The sequence below is a fragment of the Malaclemys terrapin genome, chromosome 6, assembly GCF_027887155.1.
Source record: "Malaclemys terrapin pileata isolate rMalTer1 chromosome 6, rMalTer1.hap1, whole genome shotgun sequence".
NCBI lineage: Eukaryota > Metazoa > Chordata > Testudines > Emydidae > Malaclemys > Malaclemys terrapin.
The window spans coordinates 73,997,738-74,019,013 of record NC_071510.1 but is presented as its reverse complement, the minus strand read 5'-3'; the positions used below and the strand labels follow the sequence as shown (position 1 = coordinate 74,019,013).

General features: G+C 39.8%; 1 protein-coding gene across 7 annotated transcripts in view; it reads left to right on the top strand.

The window, feature by feature from the left end:
* The window catches only part of RHOBTB3 (Rho related BTB domain containing 3), a 59,718-nt gene that overhangs the window by 10,408 nt on the left and 28,034 nt on the right, over positions 1 to 21,276 (top strand). For all 7 annotated transcript variants that reach the window (XR_008445301.1, XR_008445304.1, XR_008445303.1 and 4 more), the window contains 3 exons: positions 4,437 to 4,629; positions 8,411 to 8,562; positions 20,784 to 20,895. Coding sequence is in view for 1 of the 7 variants with exons in the window: in XM_054031324.1 (XP_053887299.1) it covers positions 4,437 to 4,629; positions 8,411 to 8,562; positions 20,784 to 20,895 (457 nt within the window). In the remaining 6 variants the exon portion in view is untranslated. The remainder of the gene's footprint in view (positions 1 to 4,436; positions 4,630 to 8,410; positions 8,563 to 20,783; positions 20,896 to 21,276) is intronic.

Below are 21,276 nucleotides of genomic sequence, written 5' to 3'. Positions count from 1 at the left end.
TCCTTCTGTTTTTCTCTTGTTGCCTTTTCTCTCCTTCCTTCCCTTTTATTTCTCTTCTCTCCATTTTCAATTCCTCATTCCTGCAACCTCCCTTCACAGATTACACTGCTTCTTTCCTTTCCATTCCTTCTGAGCCCTCTGTTCTGTCCTCCTTTTCCTCTGCCCTTTTCTATCTTTTTTTTTTCCTTTCCTCCACCTCAGGGATGAGCAACTAGTGGCTTAGGGACCACTCCTGGCCTGCCAGATCATTTTATTTGTCCTGCCCAAAGGTGGGGTCACAGCCTGAGAATAAATTTTTTTTTTTTAAATTGAGCTGAGTCGCTGAGGGGCGTGTCTTTTAGTAAAGCTGCTGCTGCCTCAGGCCACTTTTTGCTTCTCCATCGACACAGGCTCTGATTCAGCCCCATACCACACAGGTCCAGTTACTGCCTCCCCAGTGGCTGGTTGATTGGGATGTGGGAAACAGGTTCTGGCCAGGTCCCTCTTCCCCCCACAAAACAGAGGGTGAGGGTAGGGTTCACCTCCATCAACAGAGAGTAAGTAACCAGAACTAGGTGGCATGAGGTAGAGCCATAGTCTGTGACTGTGGGGATTGGAGTGAAACCCGGGATTGGGAGCAGGAGCCCATGGTCTGGTTTGCAGTTCCTGTCATTGGCCTATCCATCGATCAGTCATTCATGCTAGAGCAGGGGTCTGCCCCACTTTGCTCTGGTTACTGCTTTCCCAGTGGCTCCCCTCTTGTAACTGACCTATGTGTGTAGCCGGCTTTGATTTGCCATGCTGCTCATGGGGCCCTTTTGAACCGTTTTCGAATGGGCCAGGGTTAACATGCAGCCAGCTTTCACACTGGGGCCAAAGAAGGGATCCCATGTGAGGCTGTGGCCAAAGACAATGTCTCAATGCTGACAGCCACCCTCTGATCACATTTGATGGTGCTCTGAAGGCTCTGAACTTTGCTGATGAGACTGCCACAAATTGGCTTGGCAAGCTCCGCGTTTGAGGAGAACATCATTGTCTGCCAGCTCCCACAATGTGATTGTGCCCAGCCCCCTTGTCTGCCATCTGGGGACAGTAACCAGAGCTGGGTAGCACAGTGGCAGAACTCCTTACCTGTTGGCATGAAAGAGAATGGCCAGGCCAAATTTGAGTGGCTTTGCAGCCCAGTGCATGAGCTCTTGTTCCCAGTTCCAGGCTCCACCTCATGTAGCAGAGCCTGTGTGCATGGGGAAGCAGTGGAGAAAAAACATTAAGAATGACGTTTTTACTTTGTTATTTTCATTTATTAATTCCCTGGTCTTCAGCACATTGAAAAAAGGTTAGTGAAAGATTTGTGTGTAATTTTTTTTTTTGGGTGGGGTGGGGTGTTGTTGTTTTTTTTTTTTATTTTTTTTATTTGAAGGATGTGCTATGAAGGGATTTTATATTTTAAGAACACTTTGGTTTTACACTGTTAATACACAGTTAATTGTATGTTCACAGGCGTATTGTAGCAAACATTTATAAAATATGTAGGTTCTTTTAATTAAAAAAAAAAAATAAAAAAAAAAAGAGTATGGCCCGCCAAAGGGTTTTAGTGGATTTTGTGGCTCTCCGCTACCTTAAAGTTGCCCATCCTTGCCTTATTTTCTGCTCCATACTTTCCTTCCTCCTTTGCTTTGTGGCTTATTTCATCCCTGGCTTTGTGTTTGGTTCCAGCTTCCTGTGGTTCTCTGGTTTCCTCTCCTGCCTGATTACCAGAGTGTTGGGAGATCTTATTATGCTGCTCTCATATTGCTGGGACCACTTTGAAGTTCTCCAGCTTAGTGTTCCTTAGGCTAACTGTGAGATAAACTGATTGGTACATGAGACTGGAAATAGGATATGAGAACTATTCCCCTGTTCTCAATAGATTAGTATCCAGGGTGACAATCTCTGAAGAGAGATCAGCTTAGTTAATTTGCCTTACTTTTCCGGAGTATCCCTGTGTAGGTAGGCTTTCAAAGAAGAGCTTTTCTTTAGTTGTAATTAATTAGAATCACGAAACAACTTTATCGTGTAAACCTTGTTATGATAAGTGTCAGTGATAAATCAGTAACCATAGTTACTTGTAACCAGAACTAGAGATGATATATACAGTTATTATATAAAGTCTATAAACTGCAAACTCTTAATAGGTAGCTTGTTAGTGAATATACCAGAATCTTTTGTGCAGGCTTTTCAATGGAAATAGACAGTGTAGTGAATTCAGTATTCAACTGTGTAACTTTTAAAATTTGCCTTAAAAGTTCTATAAGTACACAGCAAAGGCTTTGTGTATCCACCCAGAAAGATCCTACAGTACTTAAACAATATCAATCACAGAAATTGCTGCATGCTTTTACAATTGAAGATGATGGCACTGCTTTATTTCCTTAGTAATACAATTTTGAAGTTAAATTATTTAAAACAAAGAAGTCATTAAGAAATGGCAGAGATGCTTAATGACTTCTTCGTTTCGGTCTTCACCGAGAAATCTGAAGGAATGCCTAACATAGTGAATGCTAATGGGAAGGGGGTAGTTTAGCGGATAAAATAAAAAAAGAACAAGTTAAAAATCACTTAGAAAAGTTAGATGCCTGCAAGTCACCCGGGCCTGATGAAATGCATCCTAGAATACTCAAGGAGCTAATAGAGAAGGTATCTGAGCCTCTAGCTATTATCTTTGGAAAGTCATGGGAGACTGGAGAGATTCCAGAAGACTGGAAAAGGGCAAATATAGTGCCCATCTATAAAAAGGGAAATAAAAACAACCCAGGAAACTACAGACCAGTTAGTTTAACTTCTGTGCTAGGGAAGATAATGGAGCAAGTAATTAAGGAAATCTTTATCTGCAAACACTTGGAAGGTGGTAAGGTGATAGGGAACAGCCAGCATGGATTTGTGAAGAACAAATCACGTCAAACCAATCTGATAGCTTTCTTTGATAGGATAACGAGCCTTGTGGATAAGGGTGAAGCTGTGGATGTGGTATACCTAGACTTTAGTAAGGCATTTGATACAGTCTCGCATGATATTCTTATCGATAAACTAGGCAAATACAATTTAGATGGGGCTACTATAAGGTGGGTGCATAACTGGCTGGATAACCGTACTCAGAGAGTTGTTATTAATGGTTCCCAATCCTGCTGGAAAGGCGTAACGAGTGGGGTACCGCAGGGGTCTGTTTTGGGACCGGCTCTGTTCAATATCTTCATCAACGACTTAGATATTGGCATAGAAAGTACGCTTATTAAGTTTGCGGATGATACCAAACTGGGAGGGATTGCATCTGCTTTGGAGGACAGGGTCATAATTCAAAATGATCTGGACAAATTGGAGAAATGGTCTGAGTTAAACAGGATGAAGTTTAACAAAGACAAATGCAAAGTGCTCCACTTAGGAAGGAATAATCAGTTTCACACATACAGAATGGGAAGAGACTGTCTAGGAAGGAGTACGGCAGAAAGGGATCTAGGGGTTATAGTGGACCACAAGCTAAATATGAGTCAAAAGTGTGATGCTGTTGCAAAAAAAGAAACATGATCCTGGGATGTATTAACAGGTGTGTTGTGAGCAAGACACGAGAAGTCATTCTTCCTCTCTACTCTGCTCTGGTTAGGCCTCAGCTGGAGTATTGTGTCCAGTTCTGGGTGCCGCATTTTAAAAAAGATGTGGAGAAATTGGAAAGGGTCCAGAGAAGAGCAACAAGAATGATTAAAGGTCTTGAGAACATGACCTATGAAGGAAGGCTGAAAGAATTGGGTTTGTTTAGTTTGGAAAAGAGAAGACTGAGAGGGGACATGATAGCAGTTTTCAGGTATCTAAAAGGGTGTCATAAGGAGGAGGGAGAAAACTTGTTCACCTTAGCCTCTAAGGGTAGAACCAGAAGCAATGGGTTTAAACTGCAGCAAGGGAGGTCTAGGTTGGACATTAGTAAAAAGTTCCTTACTGTCAGGGTGATTAAACACTGGAATAAATTGCCTAGGGAGGTTGTGGAATCTCCATCTCTGGAGATATTTAAGAGTAGGTTAGATAAATGTCTATCAGGGATGGTCTAGACAGTATTTGGTCCTGCCATGCGGGCAGGGGACTGGACTTGATGACCTCTCGAGGTCCCTTCCAGTCCTAGAATCTATGAATCTAAGAGCAACGTATATTTCTGTGTGCAGGGCTTATTAAAAGTATGGTGAGTTTCAACTGCTGTTCTTAGGATTCCAGGTATTCATAAGTTTACTATTAAGTGCATAAATTGTTTCCCAAACAAGAAAATTATAAAGAGAAATTACAAAGCACAAACCCACTCTTCTTGGTTGCATCTCGTCAGTTCAAAAACATAATTTATCTATTTTTTATGTGCAAGAATATTTGTATAGACTCTTTCTTGTCTATAAATAATAATAATACAAAAGACTTTTGATGCATTTTTTTTTCCTGTTTAGGATATTTTTGACAGCGACTGGTACACCTCTCAAAATCTTATTGGAGGAGCTGATATCATTGTGATTAAATACTCTGTAAATGACAAATCTTCATTTCAAGAAGTAAAGGACAGTTATGTTCCAATGATAAAAAGAGCATTAAATCATTGTTCAATTCCAGTCATAATTTCTGCTGTTGGTGCAAGAAAAAATGGTATGTATTAAATCTCATATTACGAACAGCTGAAATATTATCTTGAAGTTAGATGTTGGGAAAATCCAATTAAGTCTGTTTACATCTTCAGTCCAGTCATGATAAAAGTTTTTCTTCAGAGTTTGTCACATTGACAAAAAGATGTGATGTGTTAAGGTGCTGTAGATTGACACTGATTAATTTAGTATCAATATTATGTATTTTAAGTTTTTGAATATAGACAATGCAAATTAATAATATGCTTTGAGCTCTGTCAAATACCACTCCTGCATGGCTCATCATCTGCAGGAATTGAACCAGGACCTCTGGATCTGGATTTGCTGTTGGAACTAAAGGTCTGTTAGCTTGGAGGAGGGACTAAGAACTACAGTGTGTTAGGGTGCCTGACACTGGGACAGAAGGGCTAACCCCTCTGACTACAAAGTGGAGAGAGATCAGGCCTGTACTCATGTCTAGAGGCTCCACATGATCTTGAGTTTTGATTAACTACATAAGTGTAGTGTGTTCTATATTCCAGAGCAGTGGTTCTCAACCTGGGCTGCATATGCAGCTCTCTGTTATGTGGGCCGCATCCACACAATATATATAATATCCATACATCTCTCTCTCTCTCTTTAAATTATGACAGCAATATGATGCAGAGACAAGGTACCCTGTCCAGGGCAGAATGCCCCTCTCCTCCCCAGGGCCGGCCCCCTCCAGCATCCAGTCCCCCACTCAGGGACTGTCCCCGCATAAACCCAGCCCTTCACCTAGGGACTGCCCTCCAGAACTTCCCCCATCCAGGGACTATGCCCCAATATCTAGCCCCACATCCAGGGACTGCCACCAGTCCCCCAACGGAGAGTCTATCCCCCATGCACTCGCTGCACCCCCCTCCCTGCATCCCTAGCCCTTTGCACCCCCTCACAGCCCCCTCCTCCCCCATACCCGCTGGTCTCCTACCTCGTCAGGTAGCTCAGCTGTGCAGCCTGTGGGATAAGGGGGGTGCTGAGCACCCTGGTCGCCTGCCGATGCCTCTGGGCCAAATCCTGCGGCGGGGAGCTGACGCCTCAGGGCCCGATCGTGTGCAGCCCCATTTTTGCACCCTCCCGTCCTGCCCCAGTTATGGCCCTGAGGATGTCACATGGGCCGCAGCTGTGTGCTGATTGGGCCTCAGGTTGAGGATCATTGTTCCAAAGTTCCTATGTAGCAATACAAAAAGAATAAAAGCTAGTATAGCCTTTAAAAAGGAAAAAAAGACACATCTGATACCAGAATAATTTTAGTAAAATAATTTAACATTTCATATATACATAATACAGAATATTTCACTGTGATTAAAAATTGCAATCATGGTGTGTAAATTTCTCAAAATTCTAAAACAAAGCAGAATTAAATGTGGTCTGTACTTGGCTGGGAGACCTCCAGTGATCACACGTTACTGTGTTTGTAATGTGTGGTACTGTGTTTGGTCCTGCCTACACTAGGGAAATTTATCTTTTTTTTTAATTTGCTTGATGTTGATAGTTTGGTATTTTCATTCTTTATTCTACACTTCTTTTAAGCATTGTGGTATTGCTGATTTTTATACACTTTAAAATTCAGACCCATGACTTATTAAAGAAATCTGCATCTGTTTTACTTAGGGAAGCATTTTAAATTTGACATGGTATGAACTAAAAATAAGGGATATAATTTGTGAAGTGGGTACTCTCCGAGGCAGATAGCATAAGCAGATTTCTATTCCATGTCAATACTGTATAAACAAACAAAAATAACTTTATTTTATAATATGCAAACAAATTTTGTGTACATAAAAATATAACTACTTTGGAGATATTACATTCAGTTTTGCCAAAGCCTACTTGGGTATCTCTATTCAGTGAACCAAAAAGAGCTGTTGTTCTGTATATGTTAAATCTTATGAACAGTTTTTTCTTTTGTAATTCATTGACATGGCAAAACATGACAGCTTGAGTAATATAGGTGGATGATAAATCTTCCAGTTGTCCAATTTATAATAAAGCGACGGTTAATTTAACTAGCTACATGTTTGGCTAAGCCAATTTTTACTTATACATTTACTTTTTCCTATAAATTTGTTTCATAACATATGCATCACCACTTCAAATGATTCTGAACCTTTGTAGCTTTTTTTTTTAATAACTTTATTGGGAGAGTAGGCAATATTTTACCAAGTTTAGGCTTGGATCCTGTATTGTGATCTGTTTGAGCAGACGGCTGTGCCACACAGAGCCTCTCTGATGTCATTAGGCCCTACTCATAGAGCCCTACTGACTTCAGAGGGGCTCTGTGTGGGCACAGCTGTCTACTCAAACAGATCACAATACAGAACCTGGGACTCAAATAGGTATGGTGGGGGGAAAAAAATTGTTGGCATAATTTGCTTCTTGCTGAGGTGGGTGGACCGTGTTTGGGTTGTGAGATGTATACATTATGAAAGAATGCATTTATAGGTGGACAAAAGTTTTTTCCATTGTCAATTAATGCAAAGCCACCTTGACTAATGCTAAAATTGTTGTTCCTTCCTCAATGAACCAGTGGTTCCAGGGAAATGCAAGGTTCTAGGCACAGATTGTATATAAAGTACAAGGTTCTGAACAGACAGTCACACAGGACAAAATCATGACTCACTATATACACTTGCACTGGGGAGTAAAGAGGTCATAAAGGTAATGCTTCCCCTTACTTCTTTGCACGTTTCCTGCATCCCGGGCCACATTGCAGGGGACAGAACAGCCACCATGGGGCTGCTGCTTCTCTCTCACATATTGCTGGAATCCATGTAATTACTTCCATAGCACGTGGGGTCTGAATTAGATTTGCACACGCATCCTTAATGCTGGTGGTTCCTAACTTTTCAGTGCTTGCTATAGCAACCTTCACATTCTTTTAGTTTGATACTATTTTATTTATTTATTTATTTTTGGATGTTAAATTCAGTCTTTATCGGATCGTTAATATTCTGACTTGCAAAAAAATGTTTTATTTCTTACTGTACCAGTATTAGAGAGACAAGGTGGGTTAGAGAATATCTTTTGTTGGTGACATAGAAAAGCTAATGAAAGCGTCTCTCTCTTACCAACAGAAGTTGGGCCACTAAAAGATATTCCCTCACCCGCCTTTGTTTCTCTTATATCCTGGGACCGACACGGCTACAACACTGCATGTACCAGTATTAATTAGTTAACTCTTTGATTTGTTGCTTACTATATACTTACTGTAAGAAAAATGTTAATAAATTGGAGAGAGTCGAGAGGAGCAACAAAAATTATAAAAAATTTAGAAAACAGGCTATGAGGAAAGATTGAAAGAACTGGGTGTGTTTAGTCTGGAGAAGAGAAGGTTGATGGGGGTCATGATAAACTGTCTTCACATGTGTAAGATTGTTACAGAGAGGATGGCGATGGATTGTTTTCCATGCCTGCCAAGAATAGTAATCAGCTTAGTTTGCAGTAAGGGGGATTTAGGTTTCATGTTAGGAAAACTTTCTAACTACAAGAATAGTTAAGCAGTGGAACAGGTTATATTGGGAGGTTGTGGAATTCCTGTCATTGGTGGTTTTTAAGACCAGTTAGATAAACACCTTTCAGGTATGGTATAGCTATGCTTACTCCTGCCTCGGCAAGGGGGATGGACTAGATGATCTCTTGAGGTCCTTTCCAGCCCTACATTATATGATTCTACTATATAATGTATATCTTTACTAGTATTTACAAGCCAGCGTGTAGTGGACTATTTAATTAAAATGTCTTCTATAAATATTTTGTTTTCTCAGAAGTACCTTGTACTTGTCCACTGTGCACTTTAGACAGAGGGAGCTGTGTTACTGCTTCTGAAGGGATTCAACTCGCTAAAGAACTAGGAGCAACTTACCTTGAATTGCACAGTCTCAGTGATTTCTATATAGGAAAATATTTTGGAGGAGTGGTAAGTGAGAAACGGTACTAAGCGGAGCATAGATAAAATCTTTGTGATATCTCTCAAAAGCCAAATGTTGGCTTTACTTTAAAACAGTGTATACTATGTAAATAAGAATTGGATAACTGGAATAGTGACTCTGGGGCCTTATCTACACTAAACTTGTTTTCTCTAAAATTTTCCACTGGTGGTGCATCTTCCCCAGTTATAGCAATATTGGGAGGACTAGAACTTCCTCTATTGCAATCAACTTCAGGAAGTTTGTCATATAAACTCAAGGAACAGATCTTTTTCCTAGTTATATAATCTGCTGTCCTGTCACTTTAATGATGTGCTCCAAATTACTCAAAATGCTTAGGTGGGATATTTGGTGTTAATTGCTTACAGTTGTGTTCTACTTGTAAATGAGCATGTTAATGTGTTTGAATTTTAATATATGCTTGAAGTTACTTTTGTTTTCAGTCATTAAACAGTTTCCAGTCTCAAGCAGTCTGTCCAGTCAGTTAAATAAAGTTGAGCTCATTTATTTAGCCTGAAAATGCAAAAACAAGGGGAAGGAGAGTGATTGAAAAAAGTAAACCATGAACATTTTCATTACAAGTTACACTTACACTTGTTGAGACAAGGACTTTGGCCAGGTCTGTGCTACAAAGTTTTGTCAGCATTGCTATGTCTGTCAGGGTTGTGGAAAAAAAACACATAGCTATGTGGGCAAAAATCCCCGTGTAGATGTAGCTGTGCTGACAGAGTGCTTCTGGGAGCATAGCTAATTAGAGAGACAAGATGGGTGAGGTAATATGTTTTATTGGGCTGCTCGTGAGAGAGACAAGCTTTCAAGCTTACACAGAGCTCTTCTTCAAGTCTAGGAAATGTACAGAGTGTCATAGCTAAATACAAAGTGGAAAAGATTGATTAGAATAAATAGTCAACACATATTTGAAGGGACCAGTCAAGGTGAAGTGGACTGTTAACACCTCTCCAGTCATAGGGAAAAAATGAGTGGGGGAAAGGTTGGTGTTAACACCTTCAAAAGACAAACCTGGGAGCTTAAATTCATAACTTGCTAGATACTAAAGATAATGGACTGGATAGAGACAGTGAATTTATGGCTTGTTACAACAATCTGTAACCCACTTAAACCCTCCATCCAGCTTTCCCCCGCCTGTCCCCCTTTCCTCCCTATGACTGGAGAGTTAACTGGGCACTTCATTTTGAATGGTCCCTTGAAATGTGTGTTAATTACTTTTGCTAAACAATTTGTTTTACCTTGTACACTCTGTATATTTCCCAGACCTCAATGTTCGCTTGAAAGGTTGTCTCTTTCTCCAACAGAAGCTGGTCCAATAAAAGATCTTACCTCACTTACCTTGTCTCTTTAATGTTCAGCAGGGACCAACCCGGCTACAACAGCACTGCTAATGTCGTTCTGGAAGGTGGTGTTACTATGTTGGCAGAACTCCTACTGTCATTGTGCTATGAGGCTGTGCTGTTATAGCTGTACTGGCAAAGCATTTGTAATGTGGCAGAATATGTTGTCTTTGTGTTTTATATCAGGATAGGTAAAGTGGTACTCTGTCTGTGGATGAGTTACACTGGTATTAAAGGTGCCTTAAAACTGTTTTCACAGTTGGAGTTGTACCAGTATAACTATTTAGGTTTTTTTTTAAAAAAAAAAAAAAAAAAAAAAAAGCTCTTCTTTGAGTGATGTCTCTATGGATGCTCCACTGTAGGTGTGTCAGTGTCCCCTGTGTCTGGGATTGGAGATTTTACATTAGCAATGCCAGTTGGATCACACATGCGCACCTCCCCATCTCACGCTGTGAGCGGCATGTGTACATACACCGCTGTGTGGACCAACCGCCTCGCAGTTCCTTCTTAACTGCCTTTGGTCTGGGATGGAATCCGCAGCAGAGCCTGCCTGTCCTTGGAGTTGCTAGATAATGCCTTTGTTAGTTTTAGTGTAGTTTAGTAGTTAATTCTTTCCTTTATCATCCTCTCCCTTCATTTTTTTTTCTTTCTTTTTACCCTCTCTGTTAGTTCATAGCTTAACACTTGTTTTCCTGCTTCCTGCCCTTCCTGATTGGGAAGCTTTCTCTCTCGTCCTTATGCTCAGATCTCCTGAGTTTAAGAGGTGCGTTTCCCATCAGGAGGCCTTCCTGTTAAGCGATGGTCACCCACAGTGCATCCACTGCCCGGGAGAGGGACACGTCCCGCAGAAGTGTACCCATTGCTACAGCCTGACTGCTAGGGCAGAAAAGATCAGGACATTTGGCTGTGTCTTCTCCTCATGGAGAGATCATTGAGTACAGCATTGTACCCTGGTCCAGATGCTTCCTCCGTACAGTTCTCACGCTCTGCTAGCTAGTCCACTGATCCTCATTCGCCAAGTGCTTCTAAGAGCAAATCTTTTCCCTGCGCTGATGGGAAGAAACAAGCCCTCTCATTGCCTACTGCCCACCAGAACACCATTCCCTGCAACATCAGTTTCAGATATGAGAAGTAGCTCTAGGGACTGCCAGAGTACTTCTGGTATCGGAGCTAAGCATATGTCTAAAGACCCTAAAACGGGCAGACCTGCAGGCATCAGCATCATCTCTCGGCACCAGAGACTGCAATGCGAGACATTCAAAAATGGTGCTGACTGCTCCGACCAGATCAACTTTGTGTGCCATGGCACTGACGAAACCACTGGCACTGGCAGCTCTGTTGGCACTGACATTGCTTTCGGCACCAACAAAACATGCAACACTAGCCAAGCTCTCAGCACCAGTTCAACCTCTGGCACTGAGCAAACCCTTGGCACTGAGCAAGTCCTTGACTCCATCTGCTGGCTGCTCAAGAGAATGCACCTCTTCCTCAGCATTGATGCATCTGCTGATGGGGCTTCTCTGTCCTCTCCAGGAGGTCAGATACCCTAAGGACCTGCTTGAATATGACCTGCTTGAATCACAAATACTCAGACATAAGCTCCCTCCATCTCTCTTCTCTTCTCTGGAGTGACAGCACTGCTCAGTTTCTCCTCCAAGGACGGCACTAACCTTCCCCAGCGAGGAAGATGAGGAAGAAAAGGAAGACTATGCCTCCTCCCCTCCCCCCCCTTACATTTGGGACAGGCACAAAGCACATCATCTACACATCCTCACTAGCCATGACCCCCAGCGACCCCAGGACAATCCCACATGCCATTCCCTCCACATTAGCTATACTGGAATCTGTGGGTTGTAGACAAATTGCAGTTTGGGAAGCCTCCCATAGAACAAAGCCAGAGGCCTACAAATTAACCATCTCTATCCATCTCTTGATCACCAGAGACTGATAGCGGATGAGGAAGAAGAACTGGAGGAGGAGGTTACACTGCCACTTTATTTCTCCTATTCTTCTCCAATGAGGCTATCATGCCTTCCAGGAGCTGTTTCACAGTATAGCAGACTCCCTCCAGATTACTTTGGAGGAAGTGAAAGAAGAACAGCATAAACTGCACAACATTCTGCACACCTCCTCATCCTCCAAAATAGCCCTCCCTGTCAATGAGTCCCTTCTTGACCTGGCCTACGTGCTCTGGCAGACCCCAGCGACCATATGCAAGTGGGTCATCAAAAAAATTACGTTACCCCACTCCAAATTCCTTAGTTGTCAATGCCGTGCACAAAAAGGGATGCCAATACCACCCTAGATCCACCCCTTATGACAGGGATTGGAAGCGATTGGATCTATTTGGCTGCAAGGCTTATTCATCTGCTACGCTCCAATTCTGCATCTCCAACTGTGAAGCCAAATATAATAGTCAGTTATTCCAAAATACGGGAACTCTGCCACAGCCTTCCTGATGACATGAAGGAGCAGCTCTAGGCACTTATACTTGAAGGACACCTCTTGGCCCATATAGCTTTACAGTCCTCCTTGGATTCTGTAGATACTGCTGCCTGTTCCATTGTGACTGCTGTAGTCATGAATCAGATCTCATAGCTGCACCTCTCTGGGCTCCCCAATGAGGTACAAACCATCATTGATGACCTGTCCTTTGAGGGCCCCAAATTACACTGGTCTACAATTTTTGAGAAGTCGTCTGCTTCAGAGATAAAATGTGCTATTTATTATGTATTTTGATGGCTGAAGTCAAATATGACAATTAAAACAACTGGCTACTGTTTAAGATATGTTTTTACATTTTATGTCTATGTATATTGTGTAGATAGTAGAGTTTTAATCATAAATTGTAAACCTAGGTCTTTTCATGTGTTTATGGTTGCTTTACATGATATTTCACCTGTCCTGTTTATGTAACACTTTAAAAATCAGCAAAAGGGTTATATCAATAAAATTGATTATGAAACAAAAGGCAAAAAACTACTACGTACATAGTTTAGTCCTATTCAGTGTCTACTCGGCGCTTCTTGGCTTGTCTCTTGTATTCATTAAATGGAGCATCTCTTGTCACTTTCCAGCAATAGTCTGCAAGCATTGATGGGCTCCATTTGCCCTGATCGCGTTTCTCCATTGTTGCAATGTCCCGGTGAAATCGCTCACCGTGCTCGTCGCTCACTGCTCCGCAGTTCGGTGGAAAAAAATCTAGATGAGAGTGCAAAAAATGCATCTTTAGTGACATGTTGCAACCAAGACTTTTGTATGCCTTGAGGAGGTTTTCCACCAACAACCTGTAGTTGTCTGCCTTGTTGTTTCCGAGAAAATTTATTGCCACTAACTGGAAGGCTTTCCATGCCGTCTTTTCCTTGCCACGCAGTGCATGGTCAAATGCATCATCTCGAAGTTCATGAATCTGAGGACCAACAAAGACACCTTCCTTTATCTTAGCTTCACTTCTTCGTGGAAAATTTCCAAGGTTGTACTTGAAAGCTGCCTGTGTTTTGTCAATGGCCTTGGCAAAGTTCTTCATCAGACCCAGCTTGATGTGTAAGGGTGGTAACAAAATCTTCCTTGATTCAACAAGTGGTGGATGCTGAACACTTTTCCTCACAGACTCCAATGACTGTCGGAGTGGCCAGTCTTTCTTGATGTAGTGGGAATCTCTTGCACGATTATCCCATTCATAGAGAAAACAGCAGTACTTTGTGTATCCAGTCTGCAGACCAAGCAAGAGAGCAACAACCTTCAAATCGCCACAAAGCTGCCACTGATGTTGGTCATAGTTTATGCACCTCAAAAGTTGTTTCATGTTGTCATAGGTTTCCTTCATATGGACTGCATGACCAACTGGAATTGATGGCAAACATTGTCATTATGCAGTAAAACAGCTTTAAGACTAGTCTTCGATGAATCAATGAACAGGCTCCACTCATCTGATCGTGAACGATGTTGAGGGCTGCCATCACACCATCGATGTTGCAGGCTACAAGATCACCTTCCGTGAAGAAGAATGGGACAAGATCCTTTTGACGGTCACGGAACATGGAAACCCTAACATCACCTGCCAGGAGATTCCACTGCTGTAGTCTGGAGCCCAACAGCTCTGCCTTACTCTTGGGTAGTTCCAAATCCCTGACAAGGTCATTCAGTTCACCTGGTGTTATGAAGTGTGGTTCAGAGGAGGAGGGTGGGTATTAGGAGAACATCACCAGACTGACATTTAAATTGTTTTATTTAACTAAAACAACAACATGTATTCTGGATTTTTTTTTCTTCAACAGCAAACATATTTTAACAAAATTCAAAAATTCATACGCTTGTTTAGTTAAACATTCAAGTTTTTTAAAATCATGTTTGTTTTGGTAAAATTGTTTTTAACTAAAATAGTTAAATGAAATGTTTTTTAAAAAACAAAAATTAAATTGACTATGTAAGCCAGGTCAACATGAGAAACTTAAAATATTGGCTTCTGCAGCTAACTAAGTCGTCTTCACCTTCATTTTCCTGTTCGTTCATAAACTGGAAAAGAAAAACAAGCTTTCCCACTTTTTCAGGTCCCAAACGATTTCTCAATTTGGAATGAATTAGTCCAAAGGAAGAAAATATTCGTTCTACAACGTCAGAAGAAGCTACTGCTGTTAAAAGTGAGATTATCACTTCAACAGTCTCTGAATCCAAAGTCACTGGTGTGACTTTCTTTAAAACATCATCAGCAAACATATATTTCTTGAATGGTTCACCCTTAGCTCTGAAGTTTATTATAGTTAGCATTATGGAGGGATAATTGCTGGATGTCCATGTCATAGCCAACTCTTCTTCAGCAGTTAAGGTTTGACCCTGGTACTGAGTATTGAGAATATTTGCAAGAAAATTAGCTGGATATAGTGCTTGTCCGATTCGTTTTTTTAATGCTTGTAATTTAACTCTGTCATTGTATATTTCTCTTTTTAAGATCTCACTCAGTTCCTTCCAGATTTCAACAGCGTCAGCAATAAAACAGCTATTTCCTTGCATTTTGTTCAAGGCTACAGAAATAGGCTTCAGGGTACTCAGAATGTGTTCAACGTTTCTCTTAAGCCCCGTCTTGAAAACTTTGGCTGTGATAGTGCCATCTATTTTTTTTCATGATTTTCTTCACAAACTGCCATCAGATTAGGCCAGTTCTTGATATAGTGCTAAAACAGTCCACTACTGAGTTCCATCGCATGTGTTGTGGAAGAGTTAGCTTGGTTCCTCCCACTTTCTTCAGAGCCGCTGCTGCAAAGTGGTTGTTATGGAAGTATTTTGCAATTTCAACAATATTAGCCTTTATTTCTGGAAGACTGAAGTGTTTGGCTTGGAGGTGCATCAAATGAGCACTGCAACCGTATGTTATTAGCTTGGGACTCTCTTCTAAATTTCTTCTCATCTTGGATACATTTGCAGTATTGTCTGTGACCAAGCTGCGTACTAGACGTTTGAATTTTTTTTTCACAATTTGTTATAGCTTTTACTGATCCTTGTAAGTATTCTTCTGTGTGTTCGTTTTCTGACGTATCAACTGTTACTGTAAGGAGGACATTCCCTTCTTCTGTTGTCACACAAGCGCACGCAACAGGATCATGGTGGACATTTCTCCATCCGTCAAGACTCAGGTTATCAATTTCACCCTCTAGACCTTTTGCACACTGCTCAATTTCTCTTTCATACACTTTATCCAGCAATTTGCTTGCGACATCTGCTCTGTTGGGTGGACTGTATCCTGGTTTTAATGACTGAACCATGTTAATGAAGTATGGGTTCTCAATCATACAGAAAGGAGAGTTTGTTGCATAAACAAACCAGGCAGTTTTTTCATCAATTACCTCCTTTTTTTTTTTTTGGTAATCTGCTGGTTCTTATCACAAACTTATTTATGGTTGTTTCTGGATGATGGAGATTTTTTTTTCTTTTTGCTACCGGTGATATACTATGGCTATGTGACATACATGATGTGACTGAAACACTATCATTGGCAAATAACTCTGAAAAATATAGAAAATGAAGGTGAATAATCTTCAGAATCCTGTATGTTGAGGATGGATTCTCCTAAACAAAATAAGGCAGTGCAGTTGTTTAATTATTATTGCCATACTTCTAATTTTTTATTACTCATTGCATTCACTGACACTCAATACTACTTTGAAGATGAAATTGTAAAAGGAAGATCTGCCTATTTCAGCTATTTATTTTTTATCACAACTGAATCTAAAATGATAGTACCATAGAGTAAGAACTATGTTTTTTGCTCAAACATAAGAATTCAAGAATAGTCCAGAAGGAAGACAGGCAGTCCTTAAGAAAGAATGCATTATGCAGTAAAACAGCTTTAAGACTTCTTTAAGAAAGAAGCATGAAATAAAAAAGTTTACCAACCTGAAGATCCTGCATGTTCAGACATGTTCCTTTCATCATCTTCAATGCAGCTTCCTCCTGAGAAGGAACACTTCTCATGATGTTGTTTCATTTGGGCAACCAGGCCTTCCATTTCTTTGTTGCGCTGTTTGCATTTTGCACACACGCCTGTCTTACCCACAGGTAGAGGGACTTCACTAAAATATTCCCAAATTGGGTCTCTTTTACGGCCTGCTACCATTATAGGTTTTTCCTTTTAGTGAGAGAATGTTATGGTAGATCTCAAATCAATGAAGGCTACACTCAGAAAGACCTCAAGACGTCTGGAATATGTTTTCAAACAGTTTTTTGTTTCTACTGCCTGTCCCTTCCTTCTCACATTTATCTCCGGACTTCTTCTCCTTATCCAGATCTATTCCACACCCAACAATCATTATTCATTGAACTTTTTGAAACTTTGCACTTTTAGAGAGAGGTAAGGGATTGACTCTGTGTATACAAATTTGCAGAGGGACAATAGGGTTGAGGTCTGTTATTTCTCACCTGTGTATATTATTATTTATTTATTTAAAAACATTTTTAGTTAACAGGCATGTTATCGCTGAAGACCCAAATCCACAGTTTGAGATCTGCAAAACTAAGCATCTCTGATCATATCTTCTAGACTGAGCACTGAGTCTCATTCAGTAGATAGCAACATTAATCTAAATAATCTATACAGAAGTCCCTGGAACACCATAAGATTGGGTCCCTAATCCATGAACTATTGGAACTCATTTACAAAATTTTTCTTAAACATTACGTGAATATATTGTCTCATACTATAGAATTAGAATTTATAATCCCTATTCCATGATGAGATACTTTATAGCTCAAAGATATCTTAATTAAAACTATCTTTAGATTTTTTTTCCTCAAAAACCATTTTTTAAAAAATCATTGATTTTTATTCACCCTGCTTCCAAAGTAGATAGGACCTGAATGTCAAAAAGTGTTTCACTTTTTTTACATTAGACAAACTTCTTTTAGACAATCCTAAAGAACCAAAAAATTATACAAGTCAGTTATTTCCGTCGTTGCAAGTCATCTTTAGTGACTCCACTTTTTACAGTGAACTGAAAGTTCTTTCCCCATCTTTTAAGGTGAAAAACTCATGCATATAGGGAGTGCAGTGCCTTAGACAGTGAAAATTTGTTAAATATGTAATCTCCTCGTCAGTAACCCTATTTCATAGAAGCAACTTTTACTGTGCATGGTAGTGTGGTTATTTTTAAGAAGGAAATGATTTAACTTCACCTCATTTTTCTGATTAACCTAGATCTTATTGTGTGAGACAAAAATTAATTTTTCGTCTATGTAATGTTTGAAAATGGAATTAGCTGTTAACACTGAGAGTGTTAATTTTATAAGCATTTTATAACAGTTTCTCCTTGAGTCGGAAACTGACCTTTTTCACTCACTGCATGACTGAGCATGTAATACAGATTAAATGCCCTGAAATAAAACTAAATAGGACTTTCTTCGGGAACCTGCAAGAATATCATGTTGCTATTTTGTTTCCAAAATGCATGAAGTTTCAAAAGTATATCTTAAGTCAATGGGAAAGGGGAAGTAAATGAAAAGCTAAAGTATTAAAAACCTACTGAAATCATAACTATGCTCATTTTTTTGCAATATAGAGGTGTTCAAATTCAAAAGCAAATTTAAGAATTCAAAACATGTATAGTGCTCTAAAGTGGACCCCCCGCCCCAAGTGGATATACGGTTGGTGCAATGATTAGGGAGACAATATACAAAAACTGGAAATCTGAAACTATTTTTAAATGCAAAAGCAGAATGCTCCTGCATGATTAAATCATGTTGAGCCGTTTCCCAACAGATAACCACATGACTATACTTGATAAGAGTTGTTGTTTTTACAAAAAATGTAGTAATATTATATTGCTGGGGCAGTGGTCCTAGTGCAGAACTGGTTGGAATTCTCCAAGCTGTACATTTAAACCTCAGCAGGCAGCACACATCAGTTACGATTTACAACACCCCCTGTTGCCTGTTTTTTTTTTGAGGGGGGGGGGGGGGTTTGGTTTTTTTTCTTCACTGCTGATGTTGGGGGAATTCCTCTGACAACTGTTGCTATTGCAGCAGTAGCTGACTTTAGTCTTTCATATTTTTTTTACATGAATTTACCTCTAACATGTAATTCTGAACATTATGAAGAGATCCAACCTCAGCATCTCATGGACCTTAAATTTACTTTTATAGCCTCATTTGAGTTTTCTTATAGACACTGGGTTTATACTGTATTTGTTGTTGTTGCTATGTACTGTTCTACTTTTAGGAAAGGTCAGAGGAGTAGTCCAGTGGCTTAAAACATTGCCCTGGATGTAGTCATAAGATGTCCATTACAGATGTACCTGACTATTGCTTGAGATGTCTCTTAGTGAGCCATAGCTTGTTGATTAAGGAATCTATGCTCAGATTCCACTGCTAGGTCTCAGGGTGAGCAACACAAACTTCTCTTGATCTCATAAAGGCTTCTGCTAAGTAGCTGAGAAGGCCTCAAAGCATAAGTCTGCAAGTACTTCAGTACTTGTAACCCAGATGAGTCTTTGTTTTGGTACCAAAATAGACTTCAGGGCAGCTCCTCTGGCATTTTTACAAGTGGCCAGCTGCTCCTTCCAGGTTAGTCAGGGGCACACCAGAGCTTTGGTATGCTTTCAGCATTGGTTATACTCCATTCCAAATTTAAATTTGAAGTACCACCTCCCGAGACGGAAGTCTACCTCTGTGAGAGACCTTATATCTCCACTGATAATACCTCATCTGTCTTTCTTTGTGGAGATCTCTTTCTGGTTACTTTAGCTTCAACAGCATTGGTGGTGTTGGGACAGACCTATGGCTTTGAGCTACAGTTAAGCTCGTATAGCCTGAAGAACACATTTCATCACATAGCTTTAGCTTTGTCAGTGACACCTCCACCACATTTCATTGCTGGCTGAAACCCTGATCTAGCGCCAGCTTTGAGCTTTCAGAGCCATTAGTGTGCTGGGGTAATGATGCCAATACCTACATTTCTCTTTTCAGTGCTCTTGATTTACTTTGAAATACTTCAGTATTTACTCCAATGCCATTGTTACATTGTTTATCCCAATGGTGTCAATGTTTTTGGTGTCAATGTCTTTCACGCTATTAGGGTTTATTAGAAAATGTAGCCTATGTTGTATTTCCATCTATGTTCATGTTTTTCTAGTTCTTCAATTTGGAGTACTTCCTCCAAGTGCTTAAAACATCTAGAAAAAGTCTCTGTCTTTCTGATATTTAAGACCCAAAGAAGGATGTTTATTTTTCCTCCCTCAGTGCTTTCCTATGTATTGTATTATAGGGGTAATTCAGAAGTGATGGAATTGCTTCCTTTCCCTTTAAGGCTGTCTGTGGTATCTACTGATTGAGAGAACTTACACCCCAAACTTGACTCTGTTGGCATAGAACTATCATTTGATTGCCAACTGCATTATTCAGATTTCTAAACTTTACCACAATTAGGGTGAAGTTAGTATTTCTGAGACTTAATGAGGGCCTGGTTTCACTTATTTTCTCAAAATTTGCATCTCATTTGCATGACCTGTAGTGTCTACCTTTATCTGTGTCATTGGTTCCAACATGGGAGGAAACCTTTTTCTTATTCCAAGCGCCTGACCAAAGCTTGTCCAGTCATGAAATATCCTCTCCCTACTACTCGTGGGCCAACAAACCATATAAGATTTAGTAATAGTATAACTGCCTTACCCATCTCATTTGTAAGTAATTACCCTTCTCTACTGCCACCTTTCCTTCTGTTCTATGATCCCTTAGTTCTATATTTACACTTTATCATCTTCACATTGTCTTAAGACTTTTGGGAAACGGATAACTTTACTATATATACCATTCCTATTATGTTGATTACATTTTTATCTTCTGCTTTTAGAAAACTAAGCTCTTATTTAAATACATTCTTTATATTTTGACTTTATTTGTATAATGAAGCAGCTCATAAAAGTTTGATGTTGTACAGTGTTCCTGGATAGTTCTTAGTAATAAAGCCCTTACACTGTTTACCATTATTTCTGGGACTTGCATCAGATTACCCATATTTACCTATCAATCCCTGCTCTTCTTTCCTCCAGATCCTATAGCAGTACCTGTTATGGTTGATTTATTGAATTCTTTTCTGGTAGCACAGCTATGGTTTCTGCTTTGATTGCCCCAGAGAACAAATGACTAACCTTTGAATTGATAGTCTTTTTAATTAAGTTAATCCAAACAACAGTTCATCACAATTCACTTTACTTGATTTCTTATGTAAAATTTTAGTACTCAGTCAACATTGCACAGTTACTCACATTGGCATCAGTGTCAGTTCTGTATACAAACTGGGAAAAGTGAGTGTTTTTGTTTAACTTACTCTTAAATAACTTTATTTGTAGTTTTTAAAAATGCATCTCATGTTTTAGTTGGAGTATTTTATGATCCAAAGCTTGAATCAGAAGTCCTCTGAAAAAATGAAGAAAAGAAAAAAAAGCCACAAGTGCCATGGAGTTAAACCGCCTCAGCTTGAACAGCCAGGTGCTTATAATAGTAATTATTTTTTTTTCAGTGTAATACTGATCAGATTGATTATTTAAAAACATGTTTAATAAATTATCCATTACTAGCAACTACTGTGATGTGTGATTTTTATCTCAGAATGGATTTTTAATTATTTAGGGAAGTACTTTGTGAATCTTGAGGATTTTATAAAACTATATATATAATATGTGATGGGTGATCATTTAAAATTTGTAGCATGTTTTATAAAAAAAAATCAGGAGTTGTGCTCATTTAAGTGAACTCAGAATATGGAAAGTTTAGTGAAATTATGGATGAAGTCTGAGTTTATACAAGCTGCACATGACGAGATGAGAGAATAGTAGTAACCCAAGAACGTAAAGGGAGATGTTAGAAAGA